General features: G+C 47.5%; 2 protein-coding genes across 4 annotated transcripts in view; one reads left to right on the forward strand and one right to left on the reverse strand.

The window, feature by feature from the left end:
- The first annotated feature begins 46 nt into the window (after nt 1-46).
- On the forward strand, nt 47-15,369 carry PPP1R7 (protein phosphatase 1 regulatory subunit 7). 2 transcript variants are annotated; one of them, XM_027703769.1, is made up of 11 exons: nt 47-128; nt 812-889; nt 1,057-1,179; nt 5,015-5,070; nt 6,015-6,080; nt 6,754-6,884; nt 7,749-7,911; nt 11,035-11,151; nt 12,434-12,538; nt 12,699-12,785; nt 14,978-15,369. In XM_027703769.1, the coding sequence occupies exons 2-11, from the start codon at nt 847-849 to the stop codon at nt 15,152-15,154; spliced, it is 1,068 nt and encodes a 355-aa protein (XP_027559570.1). In that variant the 5' UTR covers nt 47-128; nt 812-846; the 3' UTR covers nt 15,155-15,369. The 2 variants fall into 2 exon arrangements, with proteins under 2 accessions (XP_027559570.1, XP_027559571.1); XM_027703770.1 differs by lacking the exon at nt 812-889 and having other exon boundaries at nt 57-128.
- A 2,701-nt stretch (nt 15,370-18,070) lies between these two features.
- HDLBP (high density lipoprotein binding protein) overlaps nt 18,071-24,327 on the reverse strand; it is a 39,467-nt gene continuing 33,210 nt past the window's right edge. Inside the window, exons 24-28 of one of the 2 annotated variants that reach the window (XM_027703756.1) lie at nt 23,954-24,097; nt 23,594-23,779; nt 21,733-21,849; nt 21,125-21,253; nt 18,071-20,502 (exon numbers count right to left, since the gene is read on the reverse strand). In XM_027703756.1, the coding sequence (XP_027559557.1) occupies nt 20,416-20,502; nt 21,125-21,253; nt 21,733-21,849; nt 23,594-23,779; nt 23,954-24,097 (663 nt within the window). In that variant the 3' untranslated portion in view covers nt 18,071-20,415. The remainder of the gene's footprint in view (nt 20,503-21,124; nt 21,254-21,732; nt 21,850-23,593; nt 23,780-23,953; nt 24,098-24,327) is intronic. The other variant, XM_027703757.1, reaches the window with a different exon arrangement.

Genomic DNA, 24,327 nt, shown 5'->3' on the forward strand with positions numbered 1-24,327 from the left:
GCGGCGCGGCTCCAGCGGCGGGCTCTGATTGGCTGGACCGGTGGCGGGGGCGGTTTCCGGAAGCGGCGGCGGGAGGAGGAGCGATATGGCGGCGGAGAGCGGAGCGGGGCCGCAGGAGATGATGGAGGGTGAGAGCCCGTCGGGGCTGTCGCGGCTGCCGCGGGAGTCGGGGCGGCGCGGCTGGCTGCTCAGGCACCGCCGCCTGTCGGGAGGGCTGCCAGCTGCGCGCCGGGGGACTTGTGCCCCCCCTCGCGGCCGGGCAGCCCCCGGGTGCCCACCCCGAGAGCTGCTGCCCGCGGGGCCGGGCCCTGGCGGGCCGCCGGGCATGGGGGGCCGGTGTGTGTTACCGGGGCATGGCGTGGTGCTGCCCCCGGCTCCCGCCCGTGGGGTTCCGGGCGCCATAGGGGGAAGGAGAAGGGTTGTGGAGATAACCGTGACGTAAAAAATAAAGATAATAAGAAAGAAACCTTCTGACTGTCGCTGGTTTTCCTTAGTCCCCCAGTGAAAGGAGAGCAAATACTGAGAGGGGGCCGAGGAAGAGCGAGGAGCTTCAGGTCCCAGGCCCAGTGTGGCCACCGGGGCTGTGGCTCTGTAAATATGAAGGGATCTATCAGGTTGTTGTTGGGAGACTGTCACCTTTACCTGCAGGGATTTTTTTTATTGATGCCTTCACTTCTTCGTGTCATTGGTACTATTGTACATGATACTGATTTTTTTTCTAAAAGCTTTTAAAATGTAATAGTTCTAATTCCATCTCCGTAATCTTTGGAATTGCACTTCATTGATCTAAGAAATTTCCTTTTTCCTCCAGTCTTCTTCCCAGATTGTTGGTTTTAGGAAGATGTGATGGGAGGAAAAAGTGCATCCAAAATCAAAGTAGAAACAAGGGGTAAGAGGCCTTTTATTTAAGACTAAACCTTTCATTTAGTTAACTTAGGATTTCTACTAACTGCATAGTGGTATCTGTGAACCCTGGTTATTATTTCTGCTTGCTGCTCCTCCCCTGTGCCCCACTGCTGGAAGTAGCCTAATTCTGCCTCTCTGTGTCTCGTGCAGTTGACAAGCGGATCGAGTCGGAGGAGTCTGGAGACGAGGAAGGGAGGAAGCAGGCGGTTCGCCTGGTGACAGACCTGAGCCAGCAGAGCCTGAGGGATGAGCAGAACGGCGAGAACTCTGCAGGTACCGTGTCAGCCCGAGCGTCCCCTCAGTGCAGCAGCGCCCCGTGCTCCTCCTGGCTGTGTCAGTGCTGGTTATCAGTGCGAATCTGCCCCAGAGCAGTCTTGAAATTTGAATAAACAGTACTGTTATCGTAGCTAGAATAAAGCTGCCTGTTTCTTATGGAAGCACCCTCGATTTTAATTTTTTTTTTTAAATTTTCATATTTATTTATCCATCCGCGTTTCGCTTCGAAATGTTTAATATCGAAACGCAAAACAACTTTGTTCGTACTTTTTTTGGGGTGGAAATGCAGAGAACGAATGTGGAAAGGTGCTGGAAATGTTCATTGGAAATAATCCCAAGCAGCTTTTCATAATTTTGCTTTAGTTTATGTAGTCTTTTACCTAAAGAGTTGCCAGATTCCTTTGGAAAGCAATGAAGACTATTTTTAGGTGGATTGAAGGGAGATGTCAATATTATTTTTTTTTAATTTAAATTTTAAATTTTAATTTAATTTAAAAATTTTAAGATATACCAAAATTGTATCTTTGAATCCTCTCAGATTCAAACTTTTACTACTGTTCTGACTCTTTGTATTAGAACACAGGGTAGAAGTCTTGACAGACTTTTTTTAAGCCTGTGCATGTTTGGTGGGTGGGTTTTCAGTGGCTTGCATGGAATTTGTCAGAGCAGATCCATTTCTGCAGCCCCTGTGTGGTGATATGAGCTGGGCTTTTGGTGCTAGCTGACAGTCTGAAGTGTAACAGCATCCTTTTGATAGAGATGTCCATGTGATTATTGTTGGTGTGGTACTGGAAGGGAAATAATGCAACAAATTTTAATTCTTTTTGACTATACGTCTACCGCAGATCCCTTCTCTTAACCTTGCCCATTGGGATTTGCCAGAGTATTTTTCAAACTAGTAAATTGTTATTTAAATCTCATATCCTAACTAAATGCGCTCTGTATAGGTCTGATTCATTGCTGATAGTTTAAAACCCCTGTATATTAATTAGAAAATGCTATGGTGACGCCTGTGAAAGAGGACACTTTGCAAACTGTAGATCCCAAGCACTGTATGATTGATACAAAAATGCAGATAAGACAGAGCTTGCATGCCTGGAACTATGAGTGTTTACTCAGCTTGGTATGACTTAGCTGTGTGTTTAGGGTTATATTGTGCACATTGTTCCCCTGGAAATTCTATTAAAGCAAACACAGGGGTGACGTACTTTTATTCCAGTGAAAGCAAGAAAAACACCTTCAGATTTTGTTGCCGAATTACATTTATGTACTATTTAATATAATGACTGTATTGTTACTTTTCCCAAACTGTTAGCATTAAAAAAACTTCTGCTAGGGCAGAAACCAAACAAAGGAATAATTTTTGAGCATTTGAGATAGTTTTCACAGCCAGCTTTGAGTTTCTCAGCTGCAAGGAAAATTAAAGAGTTTTCCACATTTTTTCACAGAAGATCATGAGTAGAAAGAGCTTGAGCAGCTGAAATTTCAAATTCATCATTTGTCTAATTCTCTGAGGAATAGAGCCTCTGGTTAGAAAGCTTATAACTGAGCTATTTATAACATTCTTCGTGCGTATGCAGTTAAAAAGTGTAGTTAGGCTTTTTGTTGCTTTAAACGCTTGTGGTGCTGTGAACTTATGTAACTCGGTAATGACTGTTCCTACTGTGGAATTGGGGGTTCCTGAGTGGTGGATTTTTTTCCTAACTAGGCAAAGCCACGTGTCCTGCAGGCATAGGTTACACAAAAATTCACTTACGGAACTTCACTGCCAGAGCAATGGGGTTTTTCCCCCCCTTGAGAAACGTGATGTGTTGGGAAGTGTGGAGTAAAGCAGTTTGCAAGGGAAATTGCAGTCCTGGCTGTTATGTCTGTTTAGAGTGTTTTATATCCAGTCAGTTCATAAATAAAGTGACGTGTAAATGACTGTAAATTTGCTATAATTCTCCTCTTCCTCTCCTCTTCCTCTTCCTGTACTTTTAACATTTTCATACCAATACTGACAGCTGATTTCAGATACACATCTCACTCAGGCTGCCATCTGGAGTGCTTTATACACAGTACACAAACTTCAGGAGGGTTGGCTCTATTACATAACCGCAGTGCCTGCATGTTCAGTTTTAAATTGTTTTTATTTTAGTGAGTTTGATATGTATCCTGTGTGATTTGGTTTTGCATGCTTGGATTTGAGTGCTGTTTTCCCATGCTGGCTCTACCACGACCGGTCTCTCAAAGCCATATGGCAAAAAATAGGAGGAGCTGCCCTTTGACAGATCCCAGAACAGAGTATTTAACACATTGCCTAAATCAAATGTGTGTAAATGAAAATATTCAAGCCTGCCAGCCAAAGTCTTGAGAGGTGCAGCCTTGGCAGCTGGAGGGTAGGGTGTCCCATTCCCTTGCTGAAGTGTATAGCTTTGATCTGGAATGAAAATAAGCAAATGCAAGCATTGCCCACGGCTAAATTGCTGACAGGCAGACATACCTGTGTCAGTTCTGGTGGCATTTCTGTCCTGTGTTCACTGTCTCCAAGACTCCCAGCTCATTTTGGATCCCCAAAATAAAATCTATGTTTCCTGCTAATTTAGACTGTTAAAAAAAAAATTAAAAGATGAGGATTGATTTTCAGTCTTAACTTCTGTCAGTCAGTTCAGTGAGTCTCTTTCCTGTTTGAATGCCCAGGCAAGAGCACAGCAGCCCAAACACAGGAAGGTCAACGATGATCTGTGGACTGTCAAACCCTTGTAGTTTGATGACTATTAAAAATTGTGATGCTTGCACTGTTGGTCCTTACACTACTACTTAGAAGACCAAGCACCAGGAGGAGAAACACTTGTTAAATACAGGAACACTTGGCATTTACAAGGATGTTGTAACCATGCTGGGCTGTGAAAATAGTCACTACTACTGGGTTAATGGAATGAGCTTGCATACAGTAATGCAAGAGTCACTACAAAGCCTTTGGCATGTGACTGTAATTAAAGGTGCTTGTTTTTTTGGTAGTAGTTATGCACATGAAGTAAAAAAGCTTCCATGCTGTATGTCAGTTTTGCAAAGCTGAATCAGGCCTTGGGGTTTTTTTTGGAAATTGATGCAACTGGCACACCTTCTTCAATAAGTGGAAATCTGCATGAATTATTCAGCATGAAATTCTCCTGTAAACTTCCCTCCCTCTTGTGCTGTTGTAGAAGCACAGCAAATACTGGGCTGCCTTCCAGAGCTATAAAGGCATTTCCCAAGAAAATGCATTCAGTGTGATAAACAATGTTGTCTGGCAATAGTAGTGACTTCAGCCAAACAAAGGAAGGGAGATCCATCCAAAAATGTGCACAACAGTGACATAAACTGGCAGCGCTAGTAAAAAAAAAGCTGAAGGATAGGATTGTTGAGGTGCTTGGTCATTCCTGGTGCTCTCACTAGACAGTTTAGATTCCTTTTTGGCAGTGTTTTATTGTGTTGTCAGAGGAGCACAGACACTTTAGATGCTGTAGGTGTAAAGGCCCCAGGTGTAAAGAAAAGGCATCCTGCCCAGCTCAGTCTTGAGCCAGCCACACAGTATTCAGCAGCCACAGGCTGGCAAAGGTGCTGATCTTTGTGTCTTTTTTATCTGGGCGTGAAATTCTGTTGTTAAGAAAGCTTTTTGTCCATGCCTAGCTGTCACATTGAAAACCAAGTAGGTGAAGTGTGGTTTTAATGAAGAATGTCTGAGCTGTGCATCTCATGTGTTTCTTCTCCTGAGAAGCATTTGCTCTCTTGGTCTCTGGGTGTTTGCCATTGTTTTCGTGCCTTTAGCTATCAGGTACAGAGGTTCATAATGTATTTGCTTCTTGTGTAGGAGAAGCAGAGACACCAGTGGACATGGAGACTATTAGCCTGGACCCAGAAGCTGAGGTAAAGGCAGATTTTTGTCCTTATGGGCTTTATACGGCAGGAAGCAAAGGTAGGCAAAGGCAAATATTGAAACCTGGTTAAAAGATCTGATTCTTCTGAAGGTGATGGCTACCATGATCCTCCACAGAATTGATTCAGAGGCTTTAGACTAGAAGTAGAGGTGTTCTATTCTTGATCAGTAGCTGAAACATTTTCTTAGGACTTCAGGATTTTAAATTAGGCACAGAGGCACTGAACGTGGGGCTGTGCTGCAGAAGGTATCTCACAGGAGCTTCTGTGAGAATATCTTAAGGAACTGTTTGCTGCTGTGAGTCCTGTGATTTGGCATAGGCACAGTGACTTATCCAGCCTAATGCCTTGGCATCAGCAGCCTGGTGAGCCTGTTAGCTGGAGAGTTTTTGAACTTGGGTGGGGAAGTACTCTGTTTCCCTTTGACATGCAAAACTGGAGCATCTGGGGCTGAACAGCACAGATGTGAAGGGCATCAGCTGACTGCCAGTGCAGAGCTGATGTTCACAGAACCACCAGTTATTCAAACTGTCAGTGATTCCTGCTCATCTGAGGCCTGGAACTGGAAATGGCAAAGTGTTCCAGTTAAGCCCTAGAAAAGCAGTAAGAGAACTTTATGCAAAACTTTATTCATGGTAGACAGCAGAATTTGTCTGTCTCAGTAAATTCTGAAGATTTTTAATTTTGGCAGAACAGTGCTCAGACTCAGGAAAGGGCTGTTGCCTTTTTGCAGCTGACAAGCTTAGGACAGTGCTTCACCAGTGGTGGTAAAATCATGTGCCAAACCCAATCTGAAAAAGCAGTTTGAAGGGAAGTTTTAATGAGCGACACATTTCGTAAGACTGTAATTTTCCTTAGTTCAAAGGACCACGTTGGGTCTTGGAAGACCAGGTTTGTTTTGAAATAACTGCCAAATCCCTCCATTTCTCTTTCAGGATGTTGACTTGAATCATTTCCGAATTGGGAAGATTGAAGGATTTGAGGTGCTCAAGAAAGTGAAGGTAACAGTCCTAGGGAATAGAGAATGCCTCTTGGAACTGGGCATTTTGTAGATCTAACCTATAAGAGGACAGATACAGAGTCTCTTTTTGGCTGAGATCTTAATGAGTTCACTTTAGCTGAAGGAGGTAGTGTTTGCCCATTTGTCAAGTAATAATAAAAATCCTTAGATTTTGTAAGTTGATTTGGAAGTGGATGAGAGAAAATGCATCAGGGCACATCCTAAGAGATACATCCTGGGCTTGTATGGCAGGCTGAACGTGGAATAACATGGATGGGAAAGTACCCCTGGAGGTCTCTAGTAAAGCCCTACTCAAAGCAGGCCCAGTTAGAACATGTTGCCTTGGGCCTTCTCCAGGCTCTTGAGTATTTCCTCAGACAGAGATTACGTAGCCTCCCTGCGCTGCTGTTAGTGTCTGACCATTGTAGTTAAAAGATTTCCTTCTGTAGAGCTGAAGTAAACCAAGAAAGGATTGTATTTAAAAAAAAAACCAAACAAACAACCAAAAAAAAAAAAACAAACCCAACGAACCAACAACATCCAAACAAATCCCCAGCAAAATCTAACCGGGAACCCCCCTACACACACCTTATTGTCTGTAAGCCAAAAGACATTACATGCTGTCCTTCATATCCATTTTCCTGTTTCTTTTTAAACTTTACCCCAACAATTAGACTCTGTGTCTCCGTCAGAATTTGATTAAGCACATTGAGAACCTGGAGCAATTGCAGACCTTGCGGGAGCTGGATCTCTATGACAATCAAATCCGGAAGATTGAGAACTTGGAGACTCTGGTGGAACTTGAGTGAGTCCAGCAGAATCACTAGGGTTAGGTTGGGGGTGGTTTGTGGCTGCATTACTCATGCTTTGCTTATTCCAGGCCTTTCTCAGAATTCATTTGGGTGCTCTGTGAAGGATGATGTCTACTCTCTATTGATATTTAACCTGTGCAGTAAACTAGTTTCATTATCCTGAAGCTCTAGGGACAGGCAGCTGGAAATGAAACCTGTGCTGTGTAAGGCAGTGAGAATGACAGGTGGTTGCAGCTTCCATGCAAGTGTGGGAGTGCTCAGGCACCCCTTGCTCTTGGCAGCGAGAGCTCTGTGTAACAGGTTTTCATTCCTGCAAAAATGACGAGAGGTTTCAGGTAAGGTTATGATTTTTTTTTTTTTTTTTGGAGGGTGTTAGGGAAGGAGTAAGGGCCCTTCCCAGTTTCTGGCACTTGTCTGGGATCACCCTGGAGATAGATTACAAAACTGTTCCCACTGGGGCACGGACTGGCCTACTTCTCATGGTCACAACTGCTTCCTGCCTGTGGGAGGCCTTGACACGGTCCTGTCAGAGGCAGATCTTGTAGGCAAATACCTTTCCCAAGGAAAATGCAGATTGGCTTCCTCCCACAGTGGCTCCATGGCTGGGCAAAATAATGGCTGTCTTCTGCATGTGTCAGATGATTTTTTCTTTTTGCCGACACACGACAGAAGTATTTTGAAAGTTATATTTGTTGTATTTTCTGATAACAAGAAATTACACTCATGACTTTAGATTCAAGGCCTAGCAAAGGCTTGATCTCTGCTGATAGTGAGGTTCCCCACCAATTTACAAGTGCCTCTTTCAGAATCATCCACGCCTGATAGACTGATGAGACCTTTGGTTTGTTTTACCTCAGGATCCTGGACATCTCCTTTAACGTCCTGCGACAAATTGAAGGACTAGATCGGCTTACCCAGCTTAAAAAGCTCTTCCTTGTCAACAACAAAATCAGCAAAATTGAGAATTTGAGCAACTTGCAGATGCTACAGATGTTGGAGTTGGGATCAAATCGAATTCGGGTAGGCTCCCTCTACAAGATGTTAACTGGAGAGTTTTGAGCTCTTTGGCTTGGGATTAGCATTTTCTGAAAGTGCACTTCATTGACTTTGACTTGCAATTTTGTTTGTTTTTATTGTTCTAGTCATTCACTGTGCTTATTGCTGTGCATGCTGGATCCTTTCATTATGCATTAGTGCCTGGCTACTAAATCACTGTTTATGAATTTGTGTCTTTAATGAACTTGTGTATCCCCTGTGTGCTTCATTTTTCAGGTGATAGTTTCCTTCTGCTAGAGAGCCAAGCCTATCAAAACTAGCAGTTGTTTTCTCTTACCTTTTTAGAGACTGGTGCTGTGTCGATGAAACCTATTGAATGCAAATTATAGTTTGATTTGTATGTGTAGTTGACAGCCTGCTATGGCACTCAGTCTCACTCAGGAAAAAGATTGTCTTTAGGCTTTGCTCTGAAATGCCTCAAAAACCTGGTGTTGCACTTCTGATTGCTTTTGGGTTTTATTGTTCAGTTTGTGACTTTTTCAGTTTAGATGATTGAAAGTCTGTGCCGGTTACAGAGAAGCAGTTATGAGTAGTCTCTCCTGTCCCTAAGGTATGATCCTCTGTATTTGGCCAGTTTGTAAGAGAACTGGTCAGACAGATGACGCAAAAGACTTGCAACATGCAAAGCAAACTTGTTTTTTTGAAGCTTTTTCGATTACATACTCTTTAGAAAATACTCATAACAGATGAGTGCATTTCAGTCAATGTGGTCTAAGTTGGTGCTCCCCATTTACAGTCTCTGGGAAATTACTTGTTATGCTGAAAGAACAAATTTGGAAAAGATCTGTTTTTCCTCTTTATTTCAGGACTTGTGGAAGCACACTTTGTAGAAAAGAAGGAAACTTCAGCTACTAGAAACAGCTTTTTAAGACAGAAAAGTGTGCTGCCTTTTCAAAGTGGAAGAATTTTGGTTTGCTCCTAAAGCTAAACTGGACTGAATTTTTTTCCAGCCAAAGAAATTTCTGCTTTGGAAATGAAATTATTTAGGGGAATAGATCTGCCAGATCAGATGAGGTATTAGGAACCTTAGAGTTGCATAGGTTGGGGGAACAGGAGTTATAGAGAAAAGCTGTTTCAGAAACAGAACAGGCTAAGCATACTGATCCTTACATTTCAAAAGCTGGGTTAAGTAAAACTGTACTGTATTCCATATCTAAGCATCATTATCTTCTGGAAAAAAAAAAGAAATCCAGCTACATTTCTGAATTGGTACTTAGGTGGTGCACTGCCAATAATATCAAGCCAAGGAATATCTTTTAAACAATAAAGTTAGATTTACTTAATGTGTGTATTCTCAGTGTTGAGCCTGAGCATATTAACAGAACAACTGAACCCCACCGAAATTGTCACTGGATGGGTAACAGAAGCTTCTTAAATTACTTTATTTTTAAGTAGTGGGGTTTTTTTCTGTTTTATCTGTTAATTCTATTCTGACTTCTTCAGACGACAGTGCTCTATGCTTCTAATTGCTTTACTGGAGTGACTAACCTGTGCCTAGGCTTGGCATGAAGAAATCTCGTGTTATTTGAGGGCACCTAGAACTCTTGTCCTAGTTTTCTGTTGCTAGGGTGGCTTGGCTATATGCTTTACAGGTGGCCATATCCTTAACTTTTTAGGGTACAAGCCTGTGGACTGTCCAGGCAGCGTTCTTGGCTCTGAGATGCCCGATTGGCTCCTTCCCTGTGCACCAAAGCTGCTGCAGTAACACTGTCTTACTCTGCTGGACACTCAGACCTCTTGGTGTGCACTTACCCTGCAGTCCCTCATGACCTAGCACTTGTTTTGCTCTGTTCCTTTTGAATGAATGGTGGGGAGAAGAACTTTAGACTTGAGCTGACACATTTAATGCCTTTGTCTTAAAGTTGGACTGAGGCAACTATAATGCAAGCACTTCTTTACTTATTCCTTAGGGTTTTGTCCCCTCGTGTCCATCTGTCCCATTTTTCTCCCTATGCTGAGTCGTCAGTGTTTCCTCCTCAGGGCTAGGGGAGCTGCCAATGAGCAACAAATCTATCATTTTTCTTGCAAGGTCAAAACAGGGGTAAGTCCATAGCCTAGAAGGAGGGTGAATCCAAATTTGAGCTGCTTAACACCTTATGTTCAGTCCTTTGGCAGTTGTGGGATAGAGGTTGAAAAGCTTCTTTTCTTTCCCAGAGTGTATCTGTAAGTTCATAGTGTGTGTGTGTGTGTGTGTTTGTGTCCATCTTCCTCTTCTTTATGTTATACACACCCAGGTAAATGTGCACCCATGCACAAACACACAGTAATCCAAGTGGTGCTGGGACTCAGTGGCCTGGCTCACCAGCACTACTAATCTGAAACTCTGCCAGGCAGGAAGAATGTGGGAAAGCTGAGATGTCACAACTTGCTTGAGCACAGACACTCTAGGTGTGTCTGTGTCCATATTGTTCTTCTCTGAGCTGAAGTCTGGTTTTAAAATTCTTACCTCTTTTAACAGTATCTTGTTTTTTAATTAAGAGGCTTTCCCCTGGAAAAAAAGGAGTGTTTTCTTTCCTTTTGTTTGCAGGAGCCTTTTATAATCCCACCCTTTTCCCATTTTTCCCCCAGTTTTCACTCTTCTGTTTGTGCTTTCTCCCTTCCTCTGTAAATAAATAATATGACTCTCCTTGATGCCTCACAGAGATCCTTATCTTCTCCCACTGAAGGCTGAGCTCAGGAGTTGAACTGGTACAGTGTATATGTTCTCCCAGTAGCATGTATATTTAAAACATGTACATCACTTTAACTGGTATGGGTGTGTTCTGCCAGTAGCATGACTATATAGCCAAGGAGTTACATCTATTAACACTTACACTTGTGAGACAGTTAACCTTGCTTAGGGCAGAGAAGCTGAACAACTTGCCTCTGTATTATGCAGTCACTGATTCGCAGGACTAAATTTGCAAATTGTTTTTTCTCCCTCCCAGATTCTCTTTCCATTCACTAGTGACATGTTTTTCTCGCTTCACAAATCTTCTGCCCTGGATACACCCCATGGCTATAACATGGCTATGAAATGGCAGCCACATCTACCAAGTGGAGTTTTGCCTCACAGCAATAACACAGTCTCCTCTGGTCATTTTGCAGGCAATTGAAAACATTGACACCTTGGCTAATCTTGACAGTCTGTTCCTCGGAAAGAATAAAATCACCAAGCTCCAGAATCTGGATGCACTGACAAACCTGACTGTGCTCAGCATACAGGTATTGGTTGTATTCTGAACAGCCTTTGTGCCTCAAAACATTTTGTGATTTATAATCAGCTCTTCTGAATCACAGAATCACAAAATGGTTTGGGTTGGAAGTGACCTTAAAGACCATCTAGTTACAACCTCTTGCCATGGGCAGGGACACCTTCCACTATCCCAGGTTGCTCCAAGGCCCGTCCAACCTGGCCTTGGACACTTCCAGGGATGGGGCAGCCACAGCTTCTCTGGGCAACCTGTGCCAGGACCTCACCACCCTCACAGGGAACGATTTCTTCCTAATATGTATTAAACCTGCCCTCCTTCAGCTTAAGGCCATTCCCTTTTGTCCTCTTACTACATGCTTTTGTGAAAAATCCCTCTCCAGCCTTCTTGTAAGCCCCCCAGCAGCAGGTCTGCAGTGTTGGAGTTGAATTCCTGTACTGGAAGGAGGTGTGATATTCTCTGTGTTGTCTTTTCTCGTCCTTTCATGCTACTTGAGATTGACAGACACTGATAACATGATAAAACAAATATTTGATTTTTATGGAAGGAAGAACAGGAAATGAATGTTATCCCGCATTTTGTTCCTGAAATACTGTTTCCTAATGTGTTACAGTAACACCTAATGCATTACCCCAGGGAAGTCCTTATAATGGCAGTGGCTCAGTGTCGCTGCCTTCTTCCTGAAGAGCCAAGAAGTCTGAACGAGACTGTGCTAAATGAAATCTATCCTTAATGGGCTTTTGGAAAACTTCTTCCTTTTCTAAAAGGTGGAATAAAAGACACTCATCTAGTTTCTTTCACTGAGTCCCCTTCTCATCAGTATGACAATGCTGGCACATTCTAATATCTCTTACAGTTGTTGGCAGGACAGACGTGCTGACTCCGTGTGGTAGCACCTGTATTGCAGCGTTGTTCTGTAGCAGGTACAGCAGAGTGCAGTGGGATTAAAGTGGTGTAACTTCTCCACTGACCATCCCATTAAAAAGACCTACGAAATGAACGCTGTTCATGCATAGGCCTGTTGTTTGTAAAGACACCAAGTGGAAAGCTTTCAGGCTGCAACTTTTGATGGGAAGGTCAGAGTCTGATTCTTCTAAACTTGGAGACTGTGGCTCCCATGGTACTTCCTCATGCATCAGTGGTGCAGAGATCAAACAGAGCTCACGAGGTCAGTGTGGGCCCAAGCAGACTTATTTCCCCTTCCCAGCCATACTTCAGAGAAATGGTTTTTCCCCAGTGACTCACAGGGGTTTGAGTTTATTTGGAGTGGTACTAAACAGCTGTTCCACTTCCAGAATAACCGTCTGACCAAGATTGAGGGGCTGCAGAGCTTGGTGAATTTGCGGGAGTTGTACCTCAGCCACAATGGCATCGAAGTCATCGAGGGACTGGAGAACAATGTAAGCAGGCTCTTGCTGACTGTGCAGCACAATTGTTGCCCTAAGCTGCTCCTATTAATGGCTTTTCTGGAAGTTTTTGTTCAACCCGGGCCTAAAAAAAGTGGGACAGAGAAGATGAAAAGAAATCTGATCTAATATTTTTCATGTTTGCTTTGTCTAGAACAAACTCACAATGCTGGACATTGCATCCAACAGAATCAAGAAGATTGAGAATATCAGCCACCTAACAGAGCTGCAGGAGTTCTGGGTAAGCACAGGCCAGAGGCTGTTCCCTAAAATGTCTGTACAGCAGTGAAACCCTTCTGATGGGCAGCATGTGGGTATGTGTGTCTTGAGGTGGACTCCTCTAGATCTAGTGATCAGCTTTAAGATCTTGACAGTCTGCATGGATTGAGTGTCTGGTGGTTTTCCGTAAGGAAAGAGAGGAGCTTAAAAAATTCTTTGCAGAGCTTTGCTGAGTGGTAAGAAGCATCTGTCTGCCTAGGAAATAGGCCCTGCCTTCACGCTCAGGGTGGTTATGAAACAGTCCCACGTGTCCTATTTCTGCAGCTCATCTTTTTCTGAGTAATGGGGAAGCACAGTGCCTGTTCAGAGCAGAGCTGGTATTTTTAGGGCATTATAAATATGAAGAAAATTAAACCATCTTCTGGTTTGCTTCCATTCCTATGAGGTAGATAACAGCTTAGGTTTGCTTCTGTTTCTTTCTGACACCCGGAATTGCTAAGCCCTTTGTCACTCCTAAGTCAGCTCAGGAAATTCAGACACCCCCTCTCCTGAAGCATTAGCACCCTGCCATGTTTGGGAGCTGTGTACAAATCTGCTCATGTGAAAAAACGGGGAAGAAGCAGCTGGCATGAAGCAGTTCATGAGCTGGCACATGCTTTAGCTCTTGTAGAGTTTCTGCATTCAAGGCTGAGAATAAGAGTTGTGTGTCGTAATGTCTGTCGTTTGGAGTTCAGTTATTTAAACTCTTGAGTAGAGGCTGAGAGAAAAGGAGTGCAAAGCAGCTTCAAATGAAACCCAGCTAGAACCTGTAGTCCAGGCCCCTTGGGTCATTTTCCTAGTCTTGCAGTATGGCTTAGGAGACAGCTAGTAGTGTTACCTGTCCATGCCTGTTCCATAAGGAACTCTTTAGGTAACAGAAGCTGAGAAGCCTGTTTAACATGACATCTTTTGGGCAGTAAAAGTGAGGCAGTTCAGTGTAGCTGGTGTGGGGCCTGTCCTGATCCTGTGCAATTTCCTCCAGTCTTCCTCTTTGCTGTTGCTCTGCTTATAGGAGGTGTCAGCATTGCACTGCTGGTTGGTTGCACTTGTTGTACTGAAAGGACAGAGCACATCTGAACCTCAATGGATTCCTTTGCAAAAACACCAGTGTGTTTGGAGTCCTTTGTCAGAACATGCCTTGGCCAAGATCTGTTAGCTGAGCCTGGAAAATGCCCTCCTGGATTTGTTCCACTTCTATGTTAAAAAAACAGATTTGTTTGAAAAGGAGCAGGGCAAAATTTTCTTCAATGCGAACAAGTGGTGTATCTCCCAATTTATATTTTCACTGACTGCACAGTTGAAGCCACATAAAAAATGTCCTTTTACACCTTAAGGAAGCAGAATTTAAAGTCCTAGACACTTGTTTCCCAAGTACCACATCCCCAGTGGAGGGACTGAGATGTCTAAGGTGGAGTGACTTGGCTGAAGTGACATTGTGATGAGCTGTAGCAGAACGAGACAATCCACTGAAATTTTTTTTATATTTTATTTGAAGGTGGCATTGCTGTAGTGACTTCTCTGTATCCAAAAGCAAAGGGTGCTTGTGTCTCAGCGTTGGACAGCATGTGGCTACCTTGCAGCTTTGCTTCCTTCTTGGGCAGCTGAAGCAGTCATCCCTTTGTGTGGGAATCCATTTGCTGTGCCAGCAATGAGACAGGCAGAGAACCCAAATTAGAGAGCTTGGCATTTTCTCCGGAGTGCGGAAGCAGCTTTGGTGGGGAAGTGATGTAGAGGAGAGAGGAAAATGTTGCTCTTCTTGTCAGTTTGGGACCTGGGAAGCTATGAAAGTAAAGATAGATGTCCCAGTGGAAATAAATCTTGATGTAAATATTTCCAGCCCATAAATGCACAGTGTATGGGGTGGGAGACTGTATAGAGACTGACCCAGTGCCTTGCAGTGTCTTTCCCAGCGTAGTGGTTGGACTGGATACGCTGTCTGAAGGGCGGAGCAGCCACCAGGATAGTGTGGGTGAGGAGGGAATAGTGACGAGGCCTGGAGTGTGAGACAGGAAAGCCCATCTCAGAGGTTCCAGGGGGAGAAGGATCTTGTAGACAGGGTCTTCTTTGATGCATGTGAAGCCTGTGCAGCGATGCTGCCCTGGGAGCACTGGGTTCCTGTGGCCAGGCCTGGCGTGGGGATGCGATGGGTGAGCGTTGCCTGTGTGTGCTCTGCAGATGAACGACAATCTCGTAGAGAGCTGGAGTGACCTGGATGAGCTGAAAGGGGCCAAGAACTTGGAGACTGTATACCTGGAGCGAAACCCTCTGCAGAAGGATCCCCAGTACCGACGCAAAATCATGCTGGCCCTCCCGACTGTCCGGCAGATCGATGCCACATTTGTTCGATTCTGAGCCTCCTGCTGCCCCCTTTCCCCTGCCCTCCTCTGAGAAATGTCCCAGCAGGGTTTTTTATTCACTCACCACTCCCCAGGTCTTCAGTACACTGACACTCATGGGGCAAATAGTCAATTAAAAGCACTGAAACCAGATCTAGTGTACAATGCACTCATTGTTTTTGAAATGTTGTTGTTATTATTATTATTATTATTAAATCTTAACACAAGAGCCTTCAGTGTGCCTGTGATTTTTATTTCATGGGGGAGGTTTTGCCAGAAAGTGTTTGCAACAGACTGAAGCCATGTGGAGCTACTTGCCAACTGTGTTGACTCTGTGACATGTTAGGAATGTCCTCGCAAACACCATGTCCAGATCCAGGCTCAACGGTGATCTGTAGAAAAGTGAAAAAAGATCTGATGGAGACGCCCACCCAGGTTAGTTACCAGGTGTGAGTCAGTGCAAAATATCTGCTGGCAGAATGTGAGGCTGTAGGGGAAGTAGCCTTTTTGTAGTAATTTTATTTTTTTAAGCACAGCTGCAAGCTCATGAGAAGGTTGGGGACAAACATATTAATATATTAATGGTGAGCAAGGTAAGGGTTTGGTAGGACTTTGTTAACAGACAGTGTTTGCCATCAGAAAATATGAATTATGTCCTGCTTCCACTGAAGCTCTTCCTCCTCCTCTTCCAGTCCTGCAGTTTGACTTCATCACCATCTTTGTGGCAGCCTGTCCCCTGGCATCCCTCTTTGCCCTTCTCAGTATCTGGGTGGAGATCTGCCTGGATGCCCACAAGTTCCTCTGTGACTACTGGCACTGGCATTTGGTTCTCCATCCTGGAGGCCATCACTCACCTGGCCATCATCAGCAGTGTGTGCTGGGCAGGCAGCGGCTGGTGAGGGGGCTGCAGGTGGAGTAAGGGGACTGGGAGGAGAACTTGGGTGTTTGGGATGGAGCATGATGAGGTGAGCCCCAGTGCCAGCTGTGGGTTCACGTGTGCAGAAGGTGCAGCTCCAAGGGCACAGCCACAGGCGGTGGGAAGCTGTCACCCTCTAAGCCCTGCTTGGCAATATCTGGGGTGAGAGTGGGACAATGCGCCATGAGCAGGGAGCTGCTGTCCCAGACCAGTGGTGTTCATGTCTGGTTTGTCAGGCTGAGGGCGAGGAGAGGCAGAAAGCCAGCCCAGGAACACAGGGCATGAATTAGGGTGGGGATGGGGCAGCACCTGCTGCAGAATATTTCCTTGCTCCCGGGCCTTCCTCATAGCCTTTGCCTCTGAATTCCTGCCCTGTGTGTACTATGGGTACATCCACAACAGCAGCCTGCACGACTGCATGAAGTTCACCTTGGCATATGTGCCACAGGACTTCATCTTGCAGAGCAACACCAAGTGCAGGTGGGAGCCCGCTCCCACCTTGCCTGGCTCCTCACCTCCTTCCTTAGGCTTGGATTTGCCTTTCTTTGCCTCTGCCACAGCAAACATTTTGTTTAGCAGTGACCTTTAGCCAGGTTCAAGTTGTCCACCCATTTTCCTGAGGTCGTGGGGTCCTTGCTCATGCCAGGACCGAGCGTGTGCTGAATGTGTGGGGTAATGTGGGGGCGTCACTTGCCACCACTGTAGAGGGAGGTGCTTTTGTGAAGAATAAAGGCCCCTGGGGCCGGGTGACCTGGGTCCCAGAAGACACTGGCCGAGGGCTGGTTCTCCTGTGCTCTGGCATGCCAGGCTGGGAGCAGGGATGCCTGCCAGGGAGCAGATAAGGATTGGTAACCGCTGCACTTTGCTCCCACAGATACAGAGTGTTCAGGGACCAGGATGGCAGCCTGACCTTGACTTACTGGCAGCTGGTGGCCAAATGCTTGGGCTTCATCATCATTTTCAAGGCAGCAGTGCCCAGCCTGGACAGGTGGCCCAGGGCGTGGTGTTGGGGCAGGGAGTGAGGACCTGCCACCGCAGCCAACCTGCACCTCCCATCCACTTCCAGCACGTGGTTTTCTTCGTCAGACGCGTGATTGCATGGCTGGTACCTGACATTCCTGAGGCTGTGGAGGTTAAGGTGAAGCATGAACGGTACCTGGCCAAAGAGGCTCTGCCTGAGAACACGGTGGGCTGCAGTAGAGCCTCTGCCTCCTCCTTTAAAGCCTTTGTTGCTTTACACTTGCACCAAGGCACAGGCAAGCCCTGGAACGGGTTGTGGCCACTCCTCCTAGGACAAATGCCAGCTCTCTGTTTCTGTGGTTCAAGTCCTTTTGGAGAGAAGGGAGACAAGAAGCAAGGCCAGGGTCACAGATCCAGCTGCAGGCAGGGACTGGGAAATCGAGCAGCTCACCAGCAGCTGAGTGCTGCCGCATGCCCATGGCCCAGGGCACAGCGCTGGCACAGAGAAGCTGCTGAGCAGTTCCTCCTGGGCTAGCAGGTGTGCCGTGCTCTCCCTGCCTGCCTGGCACCTGGGCATTTGGGGATAGCTGTTTCCGAAGATGGGGAGGGTCACAGCTGGCTCTGGGTGTCTGTCCCAGCTCGTTGGCATTACCACATGGTGACTGCCCCGCCGTGTCCATGAGCTGGCAGGGAGGAAATCAGAGCAGTCCCAGTTGCTGAGGGCAGATGAGATGTTCTGGTTGTGGAGCAGCTGAGCAAGAGAGACCATGGCTAGCGCCTCCCTCTTGTCCCCTGCACTGGCAGTGTCCCTGGCACCACCTGCCTGAGTGCAAGCAAGTTGGTGCCTCCCTAGAAAGAGGGCATAGCCTCCACCACTGCCCTTGCCTCCTCCCTTGACCCACCGCTTGCTGTGTGAGTCCCACCCCATTAAGGGCATGGCCACAGCAGAGGGCTCAGGTGTGCAAGCTGGAACTCCTCAGCCTGGGCTAAACCCAGCCCAGCAAGGGCTGCCTTGGATCTCACCCCAACAGCAGAAATAATATCCACCACACTCCAAGCTGTTTCAGGTTTTATTTTAGAATTTATAAAATTCCAGTGTCATCCATACTCATGAGCCTTTTTACATGTTTGCATATAGTCTCCAAATTCCAAAGTTAAGGCCAAGGGATCATTGCTATGGAAACGTACAATATGGAAGACGTCAAAGAGAGGAAATGGACACATGCCACCATTTGCTGCGGAAGGAGGGTGGTGGGGGGACAGTACTAGGTACAATCACTTCATGACCTTCTTTATAGTGGAGGGTCGGGTTGTGGGGCACGAGCCCATGGTGGTGGGTGCCCCAGATGTAACTCAAGCCTTGCTGTGGAACTGGTGAGGGCACGGGGGCATTAAGAGGAGGAGGGGGTGGTAGGCTTGGTGATGCAGGACAGACCTAAGCTACAGGGGTATTAACCATTTTTTGACAGACGCAGATGGGAAGGTATCACCCTAATTCTGTCGGACCCCTCCTGTCTCCCCTGCTGGAGGCAAGGCTACCCTGTCCTTCAGGGGCAACCAGGCACCCCGCAACGGGCCATGGTCCATTTCACTTGGTTCTCAGACTTAAGGAGAGCACTGTGAGGTTTTGATTCGACTTCTGCATAGCAGTCTCTGCCAAGAAGAGCTGGCGCGGGAGGGAAAAGCATCGGCACGTTCGGCCTGCCCCAAGGAGAGAAAGACAAGAAGGCTAGGCTCAGCCTGCCAGATCTTTGCTCCCTCATCAGCAATAGAGAAGAGAGGCTAGGGACTCCTGCTTGTCCAAGAGCTGAAGCAGCTGGGATAGAGGAATGGCTCAGACTACAAGCTCTGTAGGACTGAGGCAGGGGAGTAGGGGCACGCAAAAACCCCACGCTCCATGCCTCCCTCCACAAAGACATGGTTTTCCTCTTACTGGCTGGAGGAGCTTGGACACGGTCCCCTTCAAGCAAGTCATGGCAAGGCCCAGGTACAAGCCGCCCCTAATACAGAGCATGAATCACCTTCTACTGCCACATGATGGAGGCCTCGGGAGGGCTTAGCCTACACTTCAGCCCCCGATGCTGTCAGAGCAGAAGCCTGACTCACACAACCTCTGCAGCCAGGGGCTGCAGCACAGCTGCACTTGTGGCCCTGGGGCTGAGCCCTGTGCTGGCTCAGCATGCAGTCCTACAGATTCACAGCCTGCCTCAGTGTCACCTTGCTCAGCTTCCCTCTGGAGCAGCTCCCACAGCCACGCAGAGACACAGGACTCCTCTTGCTTCTCGTCCACGCTTCTGCTCTGGCTGCCCAGGCAACAGCTGGAACAGCTGCTCACCCGTGACCGCTGAGAGGCCCCCATCATACTGACGTCTGAGGTAGAAAGAAGGCAATAGGAATGGTGTCACTGCCGCTCACGCCGAGCTGCTGCAGCGCTAGCAGGGGACTGCAGCTTCTCCGAGCCGTGCGTCCCACCAGCTGCTCCTGAGCCGCGCCACCACAGTGACCTCGGCCAACCCAAATCTGTCCCGTCCGGTCACACCGCCACGTGCTGGCTCTCCTGCCTGCTCACGCTGCTGGCAAGGGGGAACGAGAGACCATGGGGAACTAGGAGCGGGGTCTGTCATCAAGCACTGGAAGACTGGCCACGTGTGCAGGCTGGGGCTGTGCTTGGTGTGGTGCAGGGGCGCACGCTTGCTGCACTCACTGGTGTTTTCCTGACCAGGGTAGCCGTACGTTGTTCCATCTCTGTTGCCTCTACAACCTATTGAAGGTTTTGTTCCTTAAAAAGCAAGTTTCTGACCTTTTAGATTACTTCAAGCTCTCCCCACAGTCAGCTATCAGCATTAAATGAATTTTTGGCGGTTAAAAGGAAAAAAAGTTGATTGCACTCTACAAAGGTAAGGTAAGGCCTGGGATAAACACAAAGGAAAGAGGGCAAACGTTTTGGCTTTAGAAAGTCAAGGAAATTTATTTCCTGAGGTCATGAGACAGGAAGTAGATTCCTAGCCACAGTAAAGGAGGTCTCCTAATGAAGGCGAGAATGCCTAGTCAGACATGCTCAAGAGAGCAGATTGCTCTGCTAGCGCTTGGGAAGCTGCGAATCTTAGCCACTTGGAGTCAATTATGAAGTTTCTAACAAAAACACACACATTTAGTGTTTGAATCTGAGTGGAAGCCTTGTTCCAAAGGAGGAAAGAATATCCATCAAGAGATGAGGGTGGGTCCTAGCCACGGTGATAGCTGAGGGGAGCAGGATGGGGTCTAGCACTCCAGACACCATTAGGAGACCTCTTGGGGCAATTGACTTGTGCTCCAGCCGCTGGGTCAGATTTCAGACAGGAAGTATTTGTGGCAGGTTAGTGTCAGGTCAGCGGGCTGGAGGAGTTTCTGCTTCCAGGTCATTATCGTTTGGGTCCCCAGGGAAGAGTCTTGGGGGCCACTTGAGCCCCAAAGCTGGGGAAGTCTTCAGAACTGCTCATATCAGGGGCCTAGAGCAAACAAAAAGGGAACAAGTTAAGCTCCTGCCCTGCTGTGAACCTACACGGTGAGGCCCTGAGCTAAGCAGCATCACTGATGTACAATGAGGCAGGGACAAAAAGGATCATTGTGGCATCAGGACTGCCCAGAGTGGAGGGTGGAGCCATCTAGGGATGACATCAAGGATGGTGCAGATAGGCACAAGGGCTCCAAAGGTCCCAGCTCAGTAATTGGGCCACTGGAGCAGGGTCACACCAGGCCTGCAGCAGTGCCGGGGCAGCTGAGGATGAGCTGCCACATGCTCCAGCTCACAGCTGCAAACACTGAGCCAGTTCTGTGCTGCAGCAAAGGGCCCCGTCCCTACCCCTAAAACCAACACAACCTGGCAGGACACTTTCTGGTAAGGGTGCCCCATTCCCCAACAGCTCCACAGTGGGGTAGCCAAAGTGGGCTTTGAAAGCTAGACAGGAGAGCCCAGGCCTGTGCTCAGCTTGCACAGGCCACAAAGAGCAGGAGGGCCCTTCACTGCTTTCTCTGTCACCAAAGAGGGAGAGTGCTCTGTGTCCCCAGCCCAGACAGGAGGGTCCCCATGCCCTGTGGCCCCAGCCTGCAGCAGAAACAGCACTCACTCACCTTCTCGTTGTTGACAGTGGCCCAGGGGGCATCTCTCACCACAAAGCCCTTGGACGGGGCCTTGGACTCTTCGTGTGAGGAGGGCTTCATATACACCTGCATCGCCTCATTGTCCACCACATCTGCAAGCTGCAGTAACACAACCAATAAGGGGGGATCTGCATAGCTCCTCAAACTGGTGTAACATGCCCACCCTCTATCTCACCATGCTGCAACCCATTCAAGCTCACCAGCTGTTCTACAATGACTGAATACAGTGTTTCAGCATTAATCTGAGGGCCACAGCTCCTAACTGGTGCAAGCTGCTGCAAGGCAAGCACATGCACACCCTGGGGTGCCCCAGCATTCTCATTCACTCCTGGACAGAAGGGGCAGTCCATCTGGTTTGAGGGATACCTACAAATGGGGGCTGACTGTCACCTGCATAGGGCTTAAGTTCTCCAATGCAGTGGAAGAAAATACCACTTCTTGGTATTTTCTGAGTATACGTCTAAGATATATATAGAAGTATGTATCTTCTTGGTATATGTCTGAGATACTTCAGACATCCAACTCTGTGGCAGGGGAAATTCTTGCTAAGCCCCCCCACAGATTTGCTGAAGGCTTACATATTCCTCCTCCAAGTTCAGGATGTGATCAATAGCTTCTTCCACGTTCTCAGGGAGTCCTGTCACGGTCACACAGTTGGGGTCAGGAGCTCCACTCTGGGGAAAGCGAATATCCACCTGCAACACAAGAAACAGGACAGGGCTTACACCTGCACATCTGAAATGCCACAGGCTCCCCATGACCCTCATCATTAAGATTCACAGACCACTGTCTGTTCACAGCCACAGGTCTGTTTAGGACCTCCATAGCTCAGACACCAGGGGGTGAGCAGGAATACACCTGCCCCAAAGCTTGCCCAGTTTCCTGTGAAGGAAAGCAGAACAGTCTTTTGAGCATCCCCTTCTGCTTGCTGCTTTCTGGGCAGCTCCTGCAGCAGAGGCAGGAGAGTGGCTGCATTTCCAGACAGTGTCCTTGCACTGTTACAAGCATTTTCATCACCAAGCCACCATCAGCATGAAGCACAATGAGCTTTCTGTGTCTGACACAGAGTAATCCTGGGCCAGGTGAACAGGGTGGCGCAGTGTGGATGATCTAGCTTCCAGGGGTTTGGTTTGTCCTAGTTCTTAGTTGTGTTCAGACTGGTGCTGGGGGAGAACATTAAGCTGTGGGAGCTCTCCTTGCCATATTGCCTTTGTCTGGAGACCATGCAGGCGGCGCTATTTTTGGGGAGCGGTTTTTTTTTTTGGTTCTTGGTAGTGAATGCCCTTTTGTGGGTAGGGCACCTTCTTTATATATACTTTTTGCTACTAATACTGCTGTTGTTATTGTGATTTTAGTACATTGTTATTTCAACTAATAATCTCTCCTTACTGTCCCTTCATTATCGGAAGGGGCAGGGGAAAGGGAGTGGCTTAGCTGGACTTTAGTTCCCTGCTGGTTGTTAAAACCAGCACAACCCCAGGGACTGCGCTCTCTCACAGCCTGCCTTCGAGAGGGGTGCTGGAAAGCTGCACAAGGCAGGACCAAACCCAAAGGCTGCTCATTTGGGAACCAAACAGCTTGTTTCAACAACTGAGTCCAGCCGAGATGCAAGTCTCCAAAACCCCATCCCCCTGGATTCACGTTCACTGCTGCCCCTGCAGTAAAACCTGCTGCTGATGCCACACGCTGTCAGGGTAGAGATCCCTGCCCTTCCCAGACCAGCCGACTTTGCCACATCCGGAGCCCTGAGAGTATCCCCTGATTCCCAAAGTCAAGGGAATCAACAGTGGCCTAAAGGAAATCCAAAGGAACTCCTTGAATTAAGCTCAAGTAGCTGAGGAGGCCTGGGCACAGCCTCCTCACAGAGACCCCAGCAAGAGACCTGGCTGCCCACTCAAGTAATCACAGTAGATGACATAACCACCTCCTCCTCTCTCTGAAGACCAGCTGGGACTGCAAGAAACCCAACAAAAGAGCTGCAGAGAGGGACAGAGCTCAGTGCTACTTGCAGGGCTAATCCAGAGCAACAAGGAAGCATTCTCAGGTTCCTCTTCTGGCTGGGTTCCAGCAAAACAGGAAAAGCTCCCAGCCTGGCTCCCAGAGGAGTGTGACTCAGAGTTGAGGTAGTGTGGGGATGCTTCAGCTGGTGTCTGGATGTGGTGTCCAGACAGCCCAGATACCCTGAGCATACCAGGGTGCCGTGGCCCAGGGATGCTGCTCGTATGCTGGTGGGAACACAGCTGGAGGTGAGCAGGACAGCACTGGCTTTCTTTTGTGTCTCTTGCAGCTGAAGGTGCTCAACAGGCACAAGACACAGGGACCACAAGATGTGAGCCTCAGGCTCCTGAATTCAGCACCAAGCTGGTACCAAGCTCTTCACACAGGAGCAAGTGGCCACTCAGGTCCAGCCTGACCTATGCTGCATCGCCCCACGCTCACCTTGAACTCATCCATGATTTTGCGGATGGCTTTACCACGCGCACCGATGATGCGTGCGTGAACACGATGGTCCAGAGTCACATCCTCAGACACCATCTGCTCCAGCTCCCCAACGATCTTCATGATGGCATCCCGGGCAGCCTCGGCGTTCTTCTCATAGCCAGTGATGGTGATCTGGTCTTGGGCCTGGGGCACAGGGACATGTGTTGAGAGATCAGGCTCATAAGCAGTGGAGCAAGCCTTCTCCCTGCTAATCCTGTTTACCATCCACCTTATCCAAAGGCAGTGGAGAGAGTTCAGAGCTCTCAAGATGTTCAGAGACAACCACCAGCCATCCTTGTACTACCTCTGATGTCTCACCTGGCTTTCATCATCCTTGTCAGGGAACTGGATGTTGACTTCATGCTCTGTGCGTATCTGGGTGATCACTGCTCCCTTCCGCCCAATGATTTTAGGGTGATACTTGGGATCCACAGTGACTGTCAGCTTGAAGCTTCGCAAGGCCTGGAACAGGAGAAGCAGAGTGAGAGCAGGGAACACACCATGGCTGGTCCAGTGACATCTACTTAAGTCCCAGCATTTCCTTCTGACTTCTGAGATGCTTGGAACATAATCTGCAGCACCATTGCTTAAGTGTACATGGTTACAGAAGAGCGCCCGAGCTATCTGCTGGGACCTTGTGCTTTGACCAAGTTCAGCTGGAAACTACAAACAGCAAACAACCACCTAACTCA

The sequence above is a fragment of the Neopelma chrysocephalum genome, unplaced genomic scaffold (genome assembly GCF_003984885.1).
Source record: "Neopelma chrysocephalum unplaced genomic scaffold, ASM398488v2 Primary Assembly neopelma1_252, whole genome shotgun sequence".
Taxonomy (NCBI): domain Eukaryota; kingdom Metazoa; phylum Chordata; class Aves; order Passeriformes; family Pipridae; genus Neopelma; species Neopelma chrysocephalum.

What these genes read in the sequence shown, in the direction of transcription:
- PPP1R7 (XM_027703769.1), top strand. Translation starts at nt 847, where the DNA reads ATGGGAGGAAAAAGTGCATCCAAAATCAAAGTAGAAACAAGGG. An exon ending in GAGACTCTGGTGGAACTTGA is followed by an intron (nt 6,885 to 7,748) that starts GTGAGTCCAGCA and finishes GTTTTACCTCAG; the next exon opens with GATCCTGGACATCTCCTTTA. An exon ending in TGGGATCAAATCGAATTCGG is followed by an intron (nt 7,912 to 11,034) that starts GTAGGCTCCCTC and finishes GTCATTTTGCAG; the next exon opens with GCAATTGAAAACATTGACAC.